Raw genomic sequence first — 17,896 nt, forward strand, 5'->3', positions numbered from 1 at the left:
TTAAAGGCTGGCATCATGACCTTTAAGAACTACACTTTGGAATATGCCCCATTCATTTCATAGAATCATAGAATCATAGAACAGTAGAGTTGGAAGGGGCCTATAAGGCCATCGCGTCCAACCCCCCCTGCTCATTGCAGGAATCCAACTTAAAGCATACCTGACAGATGGCTGTCCAGCTGCATCTTGAATGCCTCTAGTGTGGGAGAGCTCATGACTTCCCTAGGTAATTGGTTCCATTGTCATACTGCTCTAATAGTCAGGAAGTTTTTCCTGGTGTCCAGCTGGAATCTGGCTTCCTGTAACTTGAGCCCATTACTTCGTGTCCTGCACTCTGGGAGGATCGAGAAGATCCTCCCAGAGTGGCCGTCTTCTGTGTGACAACCTTTCAAGTATTTGAAGAGAGCTATCAGGTCTCCACTCAGTCTTCTTAAGGCTAAACATGCCCAGTTCTTTCCGTCTCTCCTCATAGGGCTTTGTTTCCAAAACCCTTGATCATTCTCGTTGTCTTCCTCTGCACACGCTTCAGTTTGTCTGCATCCTTCTTGAAGTGTGGTGCCCAGAACTGGACGCAATACTCAAGATGAGGTCTAACCAGTGCCGAATAGAGGAGAACCAGTACCTTGCGAGATTTGGAAGCTATACTTCTATTAATGCAGCCCAAAATAGAATTTGCTTTTTTTGCAGCCATATGACACTGTTGGCTCATATTCAGCTTGTGATCTCCAACAATTCCAAGACCCTTCTTGCTTGTAGTATTGCTGAGTCAAGTATTCCCCATTTTGTAACTGTGCATTTGGTTTCTTTTTCCTAGGTGTAGAACTTGGCATTTATCCCTGTTAAATTTCTTTCTGTTGTTTTCAGCCCAGCACTCCAGCCTATCAAGATCACTTTGAATTTTATTTCTGTCTCCCAGGGTATTAGCTATCCATCCAAATTTGGTGTCATCTGCAAATTTGATAAACATTCCCTGCACCTCCTTGTCCAAATCATTAATAAAAATGTTGAAGAGCACTGGGCCCAGGACTGAGCCCTGTGGTACCCTCCCCCCAGTTTGAGAAGGTACTATTGATAAGCATTCTTTTAGTCTGATTCTGTAGCCAACTGTGAATCCACCTAATAGTTGTTCCATCTAGCCCACTTTTAGCCCACTTTGTTAATCAGAATATCATGGGGCACTTTGTCAAAAGCTTTGCTGAAGTCCAGATATATTATGTCCACAGCATTCCCACAGTCCACAAGGGAGGTTACTCGATCAAAAACTGAGATCAGATTAGTCTGACAGGATTTGTTCTTGACAAAGCCATGCTGGCTTCTAGTAATCACTGCATTGTTTTCAAGGTGCTTACAGATTAGAACACATTTTCTCTCTTTGTGTATATAAGACTGCAAGATGCACTCCTCAGCACACTTAGAAATAAAGTTCAACTGAAATCAATGGGACTTGCATATAAATGGGTTTAGGATTTGGCTGCCAAATGCTCAATATGGTTGTGATCCAACAATGCTTTTAAGAAGAGCAGAAGAGTTTACACACATTCAGCAGGACTCCTCCTCCTCCTCCTCCTCCTCCTCCTCCTCCTCCTCCTCCTCCTCCTTCTCCTTCTGTTTTTGCCCTCGCCACTTCCCAAACTGCTTTTGAAATTGCTCTGGTGCACTCTGGGCCTGATAGTTGGAGACAGAGTCCAGACACATCTGGGAGGGGCCATCAACCAGTGGTATAGCACATGCTTTGAATGCAGAAGTTCAATCCCTGGCATCTCAAGCTAAAAGAACCAGGTAGCAGATGGGGAAAGACCGTTACCTAAGTTCCTAGAGAACCACTGCCAGTCAGATAGGGCTGGCCCTTTAGGCAGAGTGAGGCAGGAGAAGTTTCAGGACAGAATCCATTTTAAACCAAACATATAATCTATCGCATTCTCTTCCCCTCCTTATCGCTCTACTATGATTTTAATAGAATGTAAGCCTATGCGGCAGGGTCTTGCTATTTACTGTTTTACGCTGTACAGCACCATGTACATAGATGGTGCTATATACATAAATAAATAAATAAATAAATAAATAAATAATAATAATAAAATAATATACAATCGGCCACAAGAGTAGGAGCAAAGCAGAAACATTAAAGAAGTTTGTAAAATTCTGCCAAGCTTTTTATTGATTTTATTGTTAGCTCCTATATATCATTGTATTGATGCCGGTTTTATTACATATTTTACATTGCTTTTTATTTGTAAGCCAGCTTGTGAAGGCTTGCCATAACAGGCGTGTAGAAATAAAAGAAAGACTATCGTCAGACAAGCGTTTTATCACACACTCGTGAACTACCCACTTACAGATGTTCACGGTTCTTTTTTACAACACTGGCCGCCTCCCATGCATCTCCTGCTCCTTCTTGCCTTTTTTCCGTCATAAAACAGACCTTTGGTAAATCTGATTTATTTATTTATAATGAAATGTGCCACTATTTCCTGCTGTGTGCAGGAAAAGCGGAGCGATAAAAATGCTCACTGTGGTCATTGTTTACTTCCTCTTTCTTCCCCTGTGAAGAAAGACGAAGTATCATAGGACAGAAGCAGGGGGGAAGCAATGGTAAGGAAGCCCGATTTTGCCCCCATTTGATGACGCTCAAAGAAAGAAAGAAAGAAAGAAAGAAAGAAAGAAAGAAAGAAAGAGAAAACATCCTTAAAGAATATTTTACATTTATGCATATCACCATTATTTCCTTTGTGCTGTCAGCATTAGGGCTCTCTTGATGAGGTGATACCACTGCCTGTTGCACCAAGAAGAACTGCATGGAAAATAGAAAAGCTTTAAGATGAATATCAATTTCAAAGCACAACCTGAACCTCAGCTGATCTCCAGAGAAACCAGGAGGCAAGGGCCAAGTGAGATCCCATATGGGAGAGGAACTTACTTTGTTTGTAGACACTCTCCACATCCCAAGACTGTGTGCCACATCAAAGGTAAAGGTAAAGCCCCTTGAAAGGCTAATATGGCCGATCTCTGCATTCACTCTTCGTTTCCTGATTAGAAATAGATTTCAGGCAATATTTGTTAGAAATGCATGTAACACTGCAAGAAGTAAAGCAGCCACCACTGCTCTCCAATTGCACAATCAATATTGCTTCAAAATATCATGGTATCAATGTATGTGGAACTAGGTAGGAGAGTTGGGGTAGCAGACAGGAAGAATAACTCAGTGACACAGAGGGAAGATTTTGAGAGAACAGATATCAGGAAGTGACTCAGCATTAATGGTTCAGAGGAAAATCAGGAGGGACACAGACAACACGCTAAATAGGACTGTGCTCTGCTCTGTTTCGGGTCATAGAAGCGGGAGCGGAGCGACCCGATCCGCCTCTGCCAAAGGTGGATCCGAATCGGGTCGGCTGGTCAGCAGAGCGACATGGAACGGTTCTTTCATTTGCAGAGTGCTCCACGTGTTTTCGGGGCTCCACTCACCATTTTGGAATTCCCCGCCCCCATAGGATTGCATTGGGTGAAAAAACACCTATAATTTCTTTGTTTTTAAAGCTAGATCCCACCAAATTACTGTGCTTAGATATTGATGATTGGACGTCATTTGTGTCGATTTTCAGAATTTTTCGTTGTGCGGTTTGCTTGCAATTAATTTTTATAGAATGGGTAAAGCAGGAGGGGGGAACCTATTTTTTTTAAGGTTGACTGACAGGTTCATCTCCCAATTGTGATAAGTGATCAGCCTATGCGAAGCATTGTCCAATCCCAATGTTGGAGGGGGGGGGGAATAAGCAAAAAGGGATACTTAGTAACTTTTCTTTCTTTGTCTTTTGTAGGACTTTTGTCACTTTTTGAGTGCATTTGTGAAGCAGTAGCCCCAGCAAACTCACACACACAACCTTAAATAATATACAAAGTAAAATAACAGATAGGCAACACAGCACTGCAAGGTACCCACCATAACCTCGGTGAACAACTGAATAGATGTGGTGCAAGTGGATGATGTACTGTACAGCATGTGGACGTGCCCAGTGCCCACTGCCCTTGAGGGTCATCAGAACCCTCCAAAGGGGAAACAGAGGAAGGAAGCCAATGATTTGTACAAGCTGATGTGTGATGTGGCTTCTCAAAGGCAGGTACCTAGACAGGACCGGCCGAATGACTGGCGGCACAGTCCACTGTCCCACTGGGCACGTCCACTTTCCCCTTACTGGTAATAAAGTCAGACAGCGTTTTTGTTCTAATTCTTCTTGTTGTTTTGATTATTAGTATTAGTATTGTTATTGTTATTACAATTATTGGCTGGGCATACCTTGGAGTGTGTGAACTGTGACGGAGGTGTGTGTGTGTGCGTGCGTGTGTGTGCGAAAAACCAACACGTTATAGCACTTTGAAATGAGTGGATGGCATGAAAGAAATTAAGTTTTTAGAAGTATTGTGACTCAAGCGTGGCAACACAAGGTCTGAGTTGTTTATCCCATGAACAGCTATGTGCTGTACACTCACCCACTTTAATAATTTTCTCTATTGAAATTCCCTGTGTTCATTTTTGATGTGGTTACCTGAGAGAAAGATTCTGATTTAGGTTTAACTTTATAAATTCCCCCAAAATCAGGGCATGATCAGATTTCCTTCAAATTGGGCATGAATAAGGATCTATGTGGAAGCTCTCATGGTGGCCACTTAGATGTGTGTATCTGGAAAAATGACAGAGATGCATGTATTTCTGTAAATGGGGGAGGAATCTTTTAAATATTCCCCAAAATTCAGGGCATGATCGGATTTCCTTCAAAATGAGCATGAATGTGAAAGCTCTCATGGTGCCCATTTTGATATTTATAACTTGAAAACTTAAAAAGTTATAGGTGTTTGATATTTTCATTGCAAGTCTATGGGGGGGGGGGGGAAACATGAAGCTCTGATCCAGATCTGAAGCCCCGCAGTGGAGCAGAGGCGGATCATCCCAAAGTGGAGTGGACCTGATCCGAAAGTTGCGGATCAGGATCCAGAGCAGAATGGGGGGTCCTTGCACAGCCCTAACGCTAAACCATGCTGCTTAACCACAAAATGGTTAATGGAATGCATTAAGGTTGATGCATTCTGTTAACCATTTTGTGATTAAGCAGCATGGTTTAGTGTGTTGTCTGAACGGGGCCAGAGAGTGAGGAATTAGAAGCATGCTGGTGAAATAAAGAACTTTCTTTTATATAACTCCTGCCTGATTCTTAAGTGGTTGTAAACACCACTTGAAACTATCTTGACAGACCATTTGGTAGCACCAGCAAACACAGTGACCCTGTTCAGACAACACATTAAGCCATGGTAGTTAAGGATTTTGAGCTACACATTATGGCTTAGCATGTCATCTGTACCATGACTTAGCATGTTGTGTGAAACATTCCTAACCATAGTAGTTAGATAACCACAGTTTAAACACACTCACTAATCATTTACTGCAAAAGGCTTATCAGCCTAACCATGGCTTAGTGCGTTGTCTGAACAGGCCCAATTGGATCTCTGCACCCCTAAATTCCCCACTTGGTATAGGGCTTTCCTGGCAATGGATAATGGAAGAACAGAGGGAAAGAGGAAATTAAACTGGGGGAAAGGCAAAACAAAACAAAAAAAGTGGAAACAGGAGCTTGCCTAACAAATGGATTTTTTTTTTTTACTTATGAAGCCAGCTAGTGAGTTCCTAAAGCTGTAAGTTTTGAACAGTAAGCATATATAGGGTTGGGCTGCTTGATCCATCAGCTTAGAGATACAGGCTGCAGCTTTCTCCTTCTCTGGGTAGACCACTTAATTAGCATCTGATAATGATGAGGATCCATCTCTGAGTTGATCAACCTCCAGAGCTTTCATACTGACCAGTGTCAACTCACTGCAATACTTTTCAATAGACTCAGATGGAGGGCTTCTAGCACTGTGAGATGGAGGGTTCCTATGTTACCAATGAGAAGACAATATACAGCTATTCCATCTTATTTCCTTAATGGATTTCTTTTCTGTGGTAAGGAAAGTGATGGGCAAAGTAGGATGAAAATACAGGAAGGTTACAGGTGGAAGATGTGAAATTCTGTGGATGAGGTAGAGTGATGGCACAATAAAAGCCACATCTGGAAACAGCCTCAGTTCACATATGCACTTATGGGTCATCAAGTGTTGGTTCTCAGATGCAACTACATCACTTGATCTCTTGTCATTCAATAACTGATGCCTTGTGTGTGCCTGTCTCTCCATGGACAGCACTGTGTTTGAAGAGACAGTGAACCAAATGAAAATTCTGTCTGTCATTACTCTCTGATGGCTCATTCAGACATGTAAAGTTAATCCCATAATTTTACAGTCATTTGATGAACAAGTGTTGTATAATTAAGCATGCACGTATATGCGACCAGGGGGCTGTCTATAAGTCTTCTAAGACTCACAGCGGCTGTGAATCAGCACTGCGTCATTTATACAACACAGCCACTGATTCTCAACCACTGTGGGGCTTTTCCCTGAAGCTGCGCGTTGAAAAAGTTGGGGACTTACCCCGACTTTTTCCAAAGAAACTAGGTCACTGCGGCCCTTCCACCATGTGACCTCCCTCCGGGGTCGATCCAGGGGCATTCATGGGCAGATGGCGACCAGTAAGGTCGCTGTAAGCCAGGAAGAGGGTGGGCATAGGCTCCAGTACCTGGATGACTGCTGGAAACACCCACACTCCCTCCTGACCTGGGGATTTCCCGCCCCATCCCACAGCAGCAATGATGAGGTGTTGCAGGGGGAAGGAGAGGCGAAGTGGTGCTGAGAAGACAGGCCCCAGCTGTAAGAAATCAAAATAGCCTGTTTAGGGATCCACATTTGCCTTTTGTCCGTATATACAGCTCACAATACTAAAATACCAGTCATACAACCGGGAAGATATTAAAGGAATCCTTTCTTACCCAGGTTTAAATGATGTACCTGTCTGTGTTGTGAAAGATCGAGGATACAATGAAGGACGCTACGTCGTCACACTCCCAGAACCCAGTCAGTTTCATAAGCACACTGGAATAGGTGCTGATACTGCTTTCCCCAACTGTACTCTGCCAAGCCTGGTGCCAAACCCACCCAGACCAAATGTTGCAGGTAAGTACCAATGGTTACTAGCACACCAAAATACAGCCCACACTGAAATGCCTGCTGTCTCTGGATGGTTCATAAGCCAAGATAATGTGGTAACGGGATAGGTTTGCAAGCCATTTGAAAGATGCCCACCATTGTCTTCCACCTGCTCAGTGATTTTTTTTAAACTAAAACTAGTTGCTGATGGAGGTTTTATAATGTTCCAGTGAATGAAGGTACGACACTGTACATGGTTTGCAAAAATATTTATACACTAATGTACATGATGACCACAACATCCCACATCTGAATTGGAGAATTTCTTCCACACCTAAACATTGCATTTAATTACTGTTTGTTTTTGTTTTCAAACTGTCTCCTCAACCTTTAATCCTCATTAAAAACCCATCTCTTATATTATAGCGCTTATGAGAGACGAAATTACAGAGCTCAGAAAAAGAGCAGGAAACACCCCACTTTTAAAGAGAAAGGTAATGAGAGAGATCTCTACTGCCATTTATATTCCAAACAATTCAGACTTTTTGTCTTGAAACTTGTTCCTCTAACCACTGCCCTAGCAAATATGTATGGAACATCTGAATGCTTGCATGTCTCATTAATTTAGAATAGACCGAGTATAAGGCCTGCAGATTGTAGCAATGCACCAAGGCTCCCCCAGCATCCTGAACAGGAAAACTTCATATAACATATAGTGGTGTGTTGCAAGTCCTTAATTGTATGTGTCTATAGCCCTGTTTTCAACTTCCCTTCCCTGTGTGCCTGAACCCAGGAGTGGGACTCTATCCCTTGACCTCTCTGGGTTTGCTAGTCCAACTCCCTACTTCTCATGGAAGTTGAATCCCTAAGCAGCCATTCAGTATCCATGCATACTGGACATAGTAGGGCAATCTACCCCCTTTGAACTGAATTGTGTAAAGGTCTCCCATGTGTTAAACTGTATGTACAATCACATAGATGGAGCTCTCCAATTCTACGGCTGTAGACATGGGGGACCTTTACAGATGTTCAAATGGGGGAAGACTGGGGGAAGAGCTTGCGTCTAGACTGGGGGAAGAGTTTGCTTCACTTGATCTACATGCATTCAAGAGCTTAAGAATTGAGTTTTATGTGTAGGCTCTTCCAAGTGACTGGACACCCTGGCCCCGTTCAGAAGACAACTTAAACCACAGCTTTAACCACGGTGAATAAGGCTTTTTGCCTGACTCACTGTGGTTAAAGTCATAGTTTAAGGTGTCTTCTGAACACAGCCTGGCTTTCCGGCTTAACCACTGTGGTTAAAGCTGTGGTTAAAGGTGTCTTCTGAATGGGCCCCCTGTGTGATCAAGATTCCTGATCATACATGCAGCTGTAAAGCCTCATTTTCACCTTCTGCTGAATGTGAGGTCACAGGGTGGGGTCAGTCAAGGGGCCCAACCCCACTTCCCCCTATGTGCTTAGTCAAAACATGGAAGGGAAGGTGACAATGGCGCAATGTCTTACCTCCCAGTAACTCCAGAAAATAGACTGGAAAAGCCTTGGCAGGGAGGTATACCTTTCATTGCCTGCTCCTTCTTTAATATAGCAGATGGCTCACCATTAATGAGTCACAACCTACACCAGGGTGTTTTGATCATAATTTTAGATTGCAAGTTAAAAACCAAAAAAAAAAAAAAAAACCCACCCTCTGCTCTGTGTTCTTCGCCTGTAAATACGCTTATCCATTGGCTGCCCAATGACTAAGGCTGAGATCACACAACACACTAAGGCATGATAGTTAGGCATGCTGAGCTGCCCATGATGGGCTAGCGTGTTGTGTCTGTGTGTGTGTGGGGGGAAAGCTTTTTTCCATCCATGATGGGTTAATTGCCCCAAATAAGCCACCCGCAGAACCCCTACTGCAGAGTTCACAGTGTTGTGTGAACCCAGCCTTAGTCTTTGTACAGCTCTATTGGCCACTTTTTTGTTAGAATATTTTGTTAGAATCCCTGATCTACAATAACACAGATATAAACATCTATGGCTCATGGGTGCTTTACTCAACTCCCATAAGCCACCATTTTATGTCTGGCTCTGATTTATAGAACTCAAGGATTTAGAAAAAAAACTCCTAAAATAGATTCCACAAGCTTGATTTTTTTTTTTAAAAAAAAGAAATAGGTCACAGGGGTAGTAGTGCTGATACTTACATTGATCACAGGACATGGGAAGGGGAGGGTTGTTGTTGTTTTATAAAAGAGGACAGGGCTCCTTCAGCTTTAACTGTTGTGATGAAGATGGAATTTCACCAGGTGCTGCATGCATACAAATGACACCTGCTGAAATCCCATTTTCTATGCAACTGTTCAAGATACAGGAGCCCTGTCCTCCTTTCCATATGGTCACCCTACTACTGTCTGACTCAGGTGCCCAGTTTTGGGCAATGTACTCAAATGCTACCATACACCTCCATAGAAGCAACGTAACCACAGAAAGTTTTATTTTGTGCCCACCTGGATTTATTGAATCTTTTTATATGCTGATTCATTATCAGGATGATCCTTTGAGGAATTATCTTGGAGACCGGCCACAGAGTAGAACTGCCCAGGACCTCTGTCTTTCATCAGCCCAAGCAATGCGTTACAGACCAGCAATCACAGAGAATATTAATTATAACCCAGGCTACCTGGAGCAGGAAATAAAAGTAAGATACAATCAGTAAGTGATTGTCTCATATATTACGTGCTTCCACCTTGTAAGATAACCCAGGTTGAGGACATTTAATACCTTCTGACTGCAATCCTACTCACTTTTACCAGAAAGCAATTCGCGTTGAAATTAGTGGGATTTCCTTCTGAGTAAACATACTTAGAGTCATACCGCCATATTGCCAGTTTGAAACCAATTTGTTTACATGATAAAATTGTTGGTGGCAGGGATGACCTAATAAAAGAAAGAGGAGGTGAATATTGAGATTTTGATGTTTTATGCTTTTGAGTTTCATAGAACTTCATCAAGCTGAATGAATATTCAGAGCACAAAAAAGTCAGAATGAGTTCTTATATGCAAGATGTTGTGATGATCACCAACGTGGGTGGCTTTTAAAGGGGATTAGACAAATTAGTGTAGGCTACGGCTATCAATGGCTACTCATCACAATGGCTATATGCCACTCACAGGATCAGAGGCAGTATGGCTATGTACACCAGTTGCTGGGAACAACATTTCAAGAATTTGCCCCTTTGATTGCCTGAGAGATCATGTCAGGAATCATCTCAATTCCTTGTCCGAGTTTGGAACCTGTGGATGGATTGACCCTTCCCTTGTGTTCAGAACTATGGACATGGCAATGGGAGAACCACATTGATGAGGATCTCAGTCATGGTAGTAGTGATTAGCTTTTGACTGTTCTGGAATTTCTTGGAGCCTATAGCTACTAACCATCAGCTATATGATTTCTGAAGTGTGCAGCCGTTAAGATTTTGCCAGTTTGAGTGCCCCATGTCAATTTGACAGAATGTGTGCTTGCCTGAGGGACTGGGACACCTGACACAACAGCTGGAGAGGGCTATTGCCTTCACATCCTGCTTATGGGCTTCCCATGGGTGCCTGTCTGGCCACTGTGGAAATGCTGGACTAGCCTATGGTGCTGGACTAAATGTGGCTCATGCATGGTGAATTCCCCATCCAAAATGTGCATGTGGCATATCCCTGCCCCCTCCTTTGCATGCTCCAGTGTTCCGCCTCTGTCCCCTTCTCTGCATCCGGAGCCTGTCTTTGGGCCAGACTGATTGGCAAAGCAAGGCTGTCTGTTATCCCACTGGCGGAGGGACTGCCCTGCCTGTTTGGCACAGAGGAAATTAATTGCTATTAAAGCTCAATCTTTGAACTTTTTTGAACTTCCAAAATTTTCTGCATGTCTCTACTGCTCAAGATTCAGTTTAAAACAAAAATGAGAAAATTGGTCCGATAGATCTCGAGTAATAAACCTTACACTATCATATTCTTTTATAAGATTAAACAGAGCTGTACAATAAGTCTACCTGATCTAATGGAAAGATTCATTTGACCTGTGTGGCCTTCCTCTAGATCCTGGAAAAGCTTCGTGATATTTTACAGACAGACTCCCTTGCAGAAATCCAAGACTGGTTGGCAAAGGCAAGTCTAAAAGGTAAGAATATCACTGTAAAGTTGCATACCACTTAGTGCATCATCAGATGAGCATTTTATCGCATGCACTTTACTGCCCACTCACAGTTTTTCGTGGGTCCTTTTGACAATGACGTCCACCTCCTGTGCATTTCCCATGCCTTCTGGTCTTCTTTCAGCAACAAATAAGATCCTGATAAATCTGTTTGTTTTTTGAAGTGAAATGTGCCGCCATTTCCTGCTGTGTCCAGGAAAAGCAGATTGATAAAAATGCCCACTGAATGGGCCACGTGGTCATTGTTTACTTCCTGTTTCTTCCCCTGTGTGAAATATCATGGGAAGTATCATGGGACAAAAGCAGGGGGAAAGCGACAGTAAGGAAACGCGATTTCCCCCTCCCCCATCTGATGATGCTCTTAGAATACCAGCTGATTTTTACTTTATCAGTAGTAAAGGGTGTGAGAAAAACTGATTAAAGCAGGTGCCAAGCCTCTGAAACAGTCTTGGACAAGAGCTAGTGAGAGAGTGGTATTATATGTATATGCATGAATTGTATGTTGTATGTGTCTGTCTCTGCACAAGTGTGCAGCCCCCAAACACCCCAGCAAACATCTAGTGTGGCCCTTGGGGCTGAAAAGGTTGTGTATCCCTGATGTACACAGAAGAGCCCTACATGCCATTTTATTGTGCCTATTTAAAATTGCAAAGCATCGCTTTTAAACATAAAACTCCATCCACCAAGCTTTTTATTGCACGCTTGTTACTGGCCCCACACGGATTCCTCGGAGGTAGCTCACATGACGTTGTCTGCCTCCCGCGCCCCTTCTGGTCTTCCTTGCATCGCAAGAAAAACCAGAAAAACTCTGAAATTTTTTTTAAACCTAAGTTGCTGCTCCCTCCTGCTGTGTGTGGGAGAAGCAGCGTGTTCACAACAAGGGACTGAATGGCCCTCGTGCACCTTGTTTACTTCCTGTTTGAAAACAGGAAGTAACTGAGTGTCCATGGAGAAGCGACGGAAGCCAGCATTTCTTCCAAGGTGTGATGGAGCTCATAATCTGTTTCCATATTCTTGATGTTTCAGAGAAAGAGTTTGTATCAAACTTCATACACTCAGATGTGACTAGCCGAGATCTGTTGAATTTTCAGCAAAAGGTGCAGGATAAAAATGAAGCAGAGAAACTGAATTTGCAGGGTATGTTGAAGGTCCAAAATGCAATTCATAAAGGATCAGCAGAGGAAGGCAACCACCTCAGGTAAATTCACAGAATTGCTAGGAATGGAGCTAAAATGGAAAACTACTGCCTGTCAGTCATTTGTATTGTCTGAGCACCTACCATATCCCAAACGCTTATATGAAGCTTGTCGCCGAATCCTGCAGGAACAATTCAGCTACCTACTATCTGAGTGGGAGCACCTAGGCTTTAAGGGGTTATTTATGACCAGTGCCTTTGTTTACCGTTGATAGTAATGCTGGGATCTTAGGTTCACCGGACACAGCAGTAACTCCCATGATTTATTCTTCTGGAAGTGTGGAAGCAAATATATCTCAAATATTCCTGACTTCGTAATTTCACTAAAAGAAAAATGTGCAATAGCAGGATCATTGTGTCAAATATGTCCTTCTGATTATCTGTGTATGTTGAATTTTCTCTTGTTCCCTTTTCTTTATAAAGTTGTACTTTACCTAATATTATACTGTATGTGCAGATACCCTCTTTCTTCTTTTTAGGACTTCAAGCAAAGGATCATTAGCCAGTAAAGGATCATTAGCCAGTAGGGGATCAATGCTAGGTATGTGTTGTATATTTTAACCACTAGAAAAATAAGACTATGCTTTAAGGCAGACCTCCCCAACCTGATGCCTTCCAGACCTTGGACTACAACTCCAAGCAGGCTTTGCTAGCATGGGTAATGATCACAGGAGATGGGAATTATAATCCAAATCCTCTGGAGGGCACAGGTTTAGAGAAGGCCGCTTTGAATAAGTATCATAAGTATTTTAATGTAAGAAAATTGAAGGACACTGCTGTCAGTAGACCACTTGATACCCTACATAATTGATTTTACGGTGGTATAAATCAGGGCAGCTGTGTCATCAGACACATATGAGGGGGAATCCAGCTCAAACCCTTAGTGTGTAATATAGCTTTGCTTTCAAAACCTTTCAGAAAGGGATCATCCTCACACAAGAAGAGAGAAAATCAAAATCCCAACTTCTGACAATCCGCTGTTAGAACATTCCCCCAGCAAACATGCGATTCGGGAAAGTAGCCCCTGCTCTCCTGCATCAGGACAAACCAGCAGCCAGTTGCTGTACAGCAAATCTCGCTCCAAACGATCCCATCAAAGTTAGAGAGATGTGCTCCATCTTCAATACTGTTTTCAACGCCTGTGGAAAGCTAGCATGGCATTCTCTTGGAAGATAAAATGTACTGTACAACTCAGAGAATTAGTTCCAAACTCCCAAGCTGCCATTTCAAAAAATAAATCTGTGGCCAAACCATTTAGGCCTAGAGTTTTACCTGCTAAGAAGTTATATGCAAACAAACACACAGAAAATCTCATCCCAAATCTTGAATGTTAGTTCATCAAAATGGCCAACAAAATGCTAAATAAACATATTTTGTTTCTCTTTGGAAAAGGTCATTACATGTGTCTGATATTTGATATGAAAAGAAATCAAGGCCATTTTCATTATTTCAGAATACAAATACTAAAAGCAATTTATTTTTCCATAACCTTTAGACTTTTGAATATCTTTTACAATGAATGCACCACAAGTCAACTCTGAGAAATATACGCCAACAGTTTACAACTTAGTACAACTACACTGGGCTCAATTCAGATATGTAATGGTTAAAGTTAACATAGTACAATTCTTTGGTACCATTGCAATCCACTGATTCTACTATTCACATCAACATAATCTGATGGAGCTGGGCAAAGAGTGTAAAGGAAATCTCAAAATAATTCAGCTATTCACTTGGATTAACCCAGTGTATACACAGAATAAAAGGATATGCAATGTGCTATTACTGTTTTACACTCTTTCCTCCTCCTTGGAATACAGGAGAATGTGAACATATTTCAAATGACAGTTGGTTTAAGATGATCACCTGCACATTAATGAATTTTATTTGTACCTAGCCTTTCTACTTAAAACAGCACTCAGGGTGGCTGAAGTAAGAGGGGTTTTTTTTTTAAAAAAAAGGGTGCTTGTCAGTTGGCATGTGACCACCAAATGAATGCAGGCTAGCATGACACATTATTTTGAAGACTGCAAATGAACAAGATGTGTGCCATTTTGATGAATACTGCACATGAAGCCTGTTTCTGAGAGAATGGGAGCAATGCATCTTCTTCAGGCAGAAGACAGAAAAAATGGGGGAAGTGAAATGCTTTAACAAACCTTCCATTGTAGATCAATTTGCACTGAGCTTATTTATTTATTTATTGCAATATTTGTGTTGTTCAAATTGATATCATGGAAGCACAGGCACATGTTTTTCATGTCTGAGATGAGGAATGCTCCAAGACTCCAACTTTGCATTTTCTTCCATTTATTGGCGCAATAAAAGGCTTTCAAGCTCTGGAGTAAACTACAACATGGAATTATGATCTGTCTAGAGTGTGTAAAAAACCATGTAATAGTGGAATTTTTAAAAACCTATTTTACAAATTTGAACCCAATGTGTTACGTAAGAAACAAAAGAAAGTTGCCTAACAAATAGATTCATACAAATAAGAAAACTAAGGCAGTTTCTACACCTGCTTTTTTCCAAGGATTGTCCTGGGATCATCCCTGTGCATGCAAATGACACACAGGGGTTCCCGGGAGCAGGCAGGGACGATACCTCCTTTTTCCTGGGATAATCCTTAGGTGTAGAAAGGGCTTATGTTATTCCTCCTGATTCTGGCACTGATCAGAGTTTAGATCTGATGTCTGTGTTCTCTTCCACAGATACATACATAGAAATATTTGGGAAAGTTTTGCTAATGTTCAGCTATTTAAGTGAGCTGAACACAAAGTAAAAAAGGAGGGAGTCTCTTTTGAAAACCTACTAAAGCCAAAACAATATTCTGCCTATTTATTCTTTTCATAGACCAGAAAGATACCATTAGAGGCATAGCATCCTCCTTCATTATTTAGTTGATTTGTACTCCCCATATCTAGCAAGAAAAATGACACTCAAGGTGGCTTACTACTATTTGGTTGAAAACATCAAGACTGGCTTTATTTGAAAATTTAGTTGGCGTTTACTTCACAAAATAGATAGCCGCTTAGAATAGATGTGACACTGGACCAATTTGTTTACAGAAATGTAAATAAATAACCCCAGCTCTCACAACCAAGTATTACAGAGAAATGTTACAAGATAGCATATACACATGCTATATTAAAACCACAACATAGCCATTTTAGAAGTAATTTCTGCATACTTTCTTATGCAGCATTCAAGAAATTTATGTTGTTACCCAAACAGGACGATGCACAAATAGGTGTTTCTGTGTGTGTATGGACTAAGGAGGGTAATATCCCAGTATCTCTTCTTGCTACACGCTCATTGTGCACATAGGACACTGCTGTGGATGGTCCCCCAAACTTCAGAGGCAACACTGGGGCCATGCACAAGGGGCTTTAGTATGATGGGGGCCAAAAAAGTCCTAGTGCCCTTTGAATCCTGGCCATGGTCTTGAGTGTTCCAACTAATGCATAACAATCTGTTTATTTACCCTAGCATAAAGTTGCATGAGGAAAAATAATGCCTATGCCCTCCAATTCCCCTTCCACCCAATACCCATCTGCACCTGCTCTTTTGCTGACTTCAGTATTCCACCAAAAGAAGCAGAACCAAAACAAGTCAGAGCACCGAAATGAGAGATACCCAAGACTATTCTGGTGAGGTGGTCACATTTCATTGTACTATAATAAAGTGATATGGCCCATCTTCAAACTCTTTCCCCCCAGACACTAACAGCTGAGTCTGCAGTCTTCAGGATCCTGTCTGTCTGGGGCTACTGAAAAGACTCAGATACACTAATTTAAACAGTCATACATCTACGTCAAACACTTCATAAAAGTGCTCAGACTGCAACCTAATATTCCTGGGCACATATTTATACAACTTACTCTAGGGAGCTGTCAAACATACCATTGGAGATTTGGCTCAAGTCGTTAAAATGAGAAACCTGTGCAATGTACAATAAACATTCACAGTGTTGTGGGAGTTTCATATAATCAACTATTCCTTAAAAAGGCATACAGTGCTATAGAAAATGAAAGTAATTTCCATGAACACTTCATTTTTACTTTTCAAAAACAAACAAGAGACCAGTTTAATGATTGTCAGTGCTAAAAAGCCAGAAGTGGAACTGATCTATTATCTGCATACCAAAACACAATCACAAAAGGGCAAATTCATGTTACTGGAACAACTCGCCTATAGCTGGATCTCATGCCGTACCTGTAACTTCCCACAGAAGCACTTCCAAGTATACTATATTGACAGACCATGCAGAGTAAGGAAGTAACTATAAGAAAAATGTGATTTGTTAAAGGCTTATTTCTACAGAATTACTATTAGACTGCTAAAAAGGGGAAGAAAACTACTTTTACATATTATTGTTATTTTGACAAAATACAGAGTAGATGCACATAAATAAATTCTTCACGTGGAAGACTTGTTAATCATCTCCTCAGGTTGCTAGCCAAACACTTAATTGGCATTTACACTGCACTTTCCAAAACCAACTTGATCTCAGCAAAGCATTGAACAAAGTTCTGCAAAATGGTTTAATGTGGGCTAGATGACAATACTGTCAGGTAGATTCTCAGCTGGATTGCAAACAGGACTCAGAGTCCTCAAGAATGGAAAAATGGGCTGGAACTAACAAAATGAAATTCAACAAAGACAAATTTTGGCATTGAGGATGTGGTGGGGAAAGTCAAATCCACAAGGATAGGTGGTGGTAGGGTTTGCTTGGCAGCAGCACTTGTGAAAACGGTATTGGCATTGTAATCAATCGCAAGCTGAACATGATACAGCTATCGCACAACTGAAAAAAGAGCTAATGTGATTTATAGACTGTATTAACAGAACAATATGTTACAAGTCCTGAAAAATAACTGTTCCACTTTATTCTGCAATAGTCATACCTTACCTGAGGTAAAGTTCTGGGCAGCATAATTTAAGAAGGATGTAGCCAAACTGGAATGGGTTCAGAAGATAGTCAACAGTATGGTAACAAGTCATATTAGGAAAAATTGAAGGATATGGGTATGCTTACCTGGAAAAGAGGGCAGGATTAGATCTAACTATAAATTTAGATTTCAACAGAACATCAAAATTAACCTTTTAACAGGTTTAACATTTGGCAATGGAGCCAATTACATAGGGAGATGGTAACTCTCTGTTGTTGGTAATCTTCCAGCAGACTGGACAGTAAACTGATGGGTATGCTCTGGACTTCCTGACTGAGCAGAGGTTTCATGAGATAGCCTAAAGGTTATCAGTTCTATTATTTTAATTATTTCAGGGAAATTCTAATGCATTTTACTTTGAGCTAAACATTATGGCTTAGCATATCATGTGAACCATTCCTAACCATGATGGCTACATAACCATGGTTTAAACATGCTCACTAACCATCTGCTGCAAAAGGGTTAGCGGCCTAACCATGGTTTAGCGTGTTGTCTGAA

General features: G+C 41.5%; 1 protein-coding gene across 1 annotated transcript; it reads left to right on the top strand.

Annotated features, from left to right (window-relative positions):
* Positions 1 to 2,818: 2,818 nt before the first annotated feature.
* C10H4orf17 (chromosome 10 C4orf17 homolog) lies at positions 2,819 to 15,228 on the top strand. The gene is given in 9 exon segments (XM_063136093.1): positions 2,819 to 2,966; positions 6,916 to 7,095; positions 7,495 to 7,562; positions 9,602 to 9,751; positions 11,137 to 11,218; positions 12,278 to 12,449; positions 12,926 to 12,987; positions 13,365 to 13,625; positions 15,158 to 15,228. Coding segments are annotated over 9 exon segments (1,194 nt in total).
* The last annotated feature ends 2,668 nt before the right edge of the window (positions 15,229 to 17,896 follow it).

Source organism: Elgaria multicarinata, chromosome 10 (genome assembly GCF_023053635.1).
Source record: "Elgaria multicarinata webbii isolate HBS135686 ecotype San Diego chromosome 10, rElgMul1.1.pri, whole genome shotgun sequence".
Classification (NCBI taxonomy): Eukaryota; Metazoa; Chordata; class Lepidosauria; order Squamata; family Anguidae; genus Elgaria; species Elgaria multicarinata.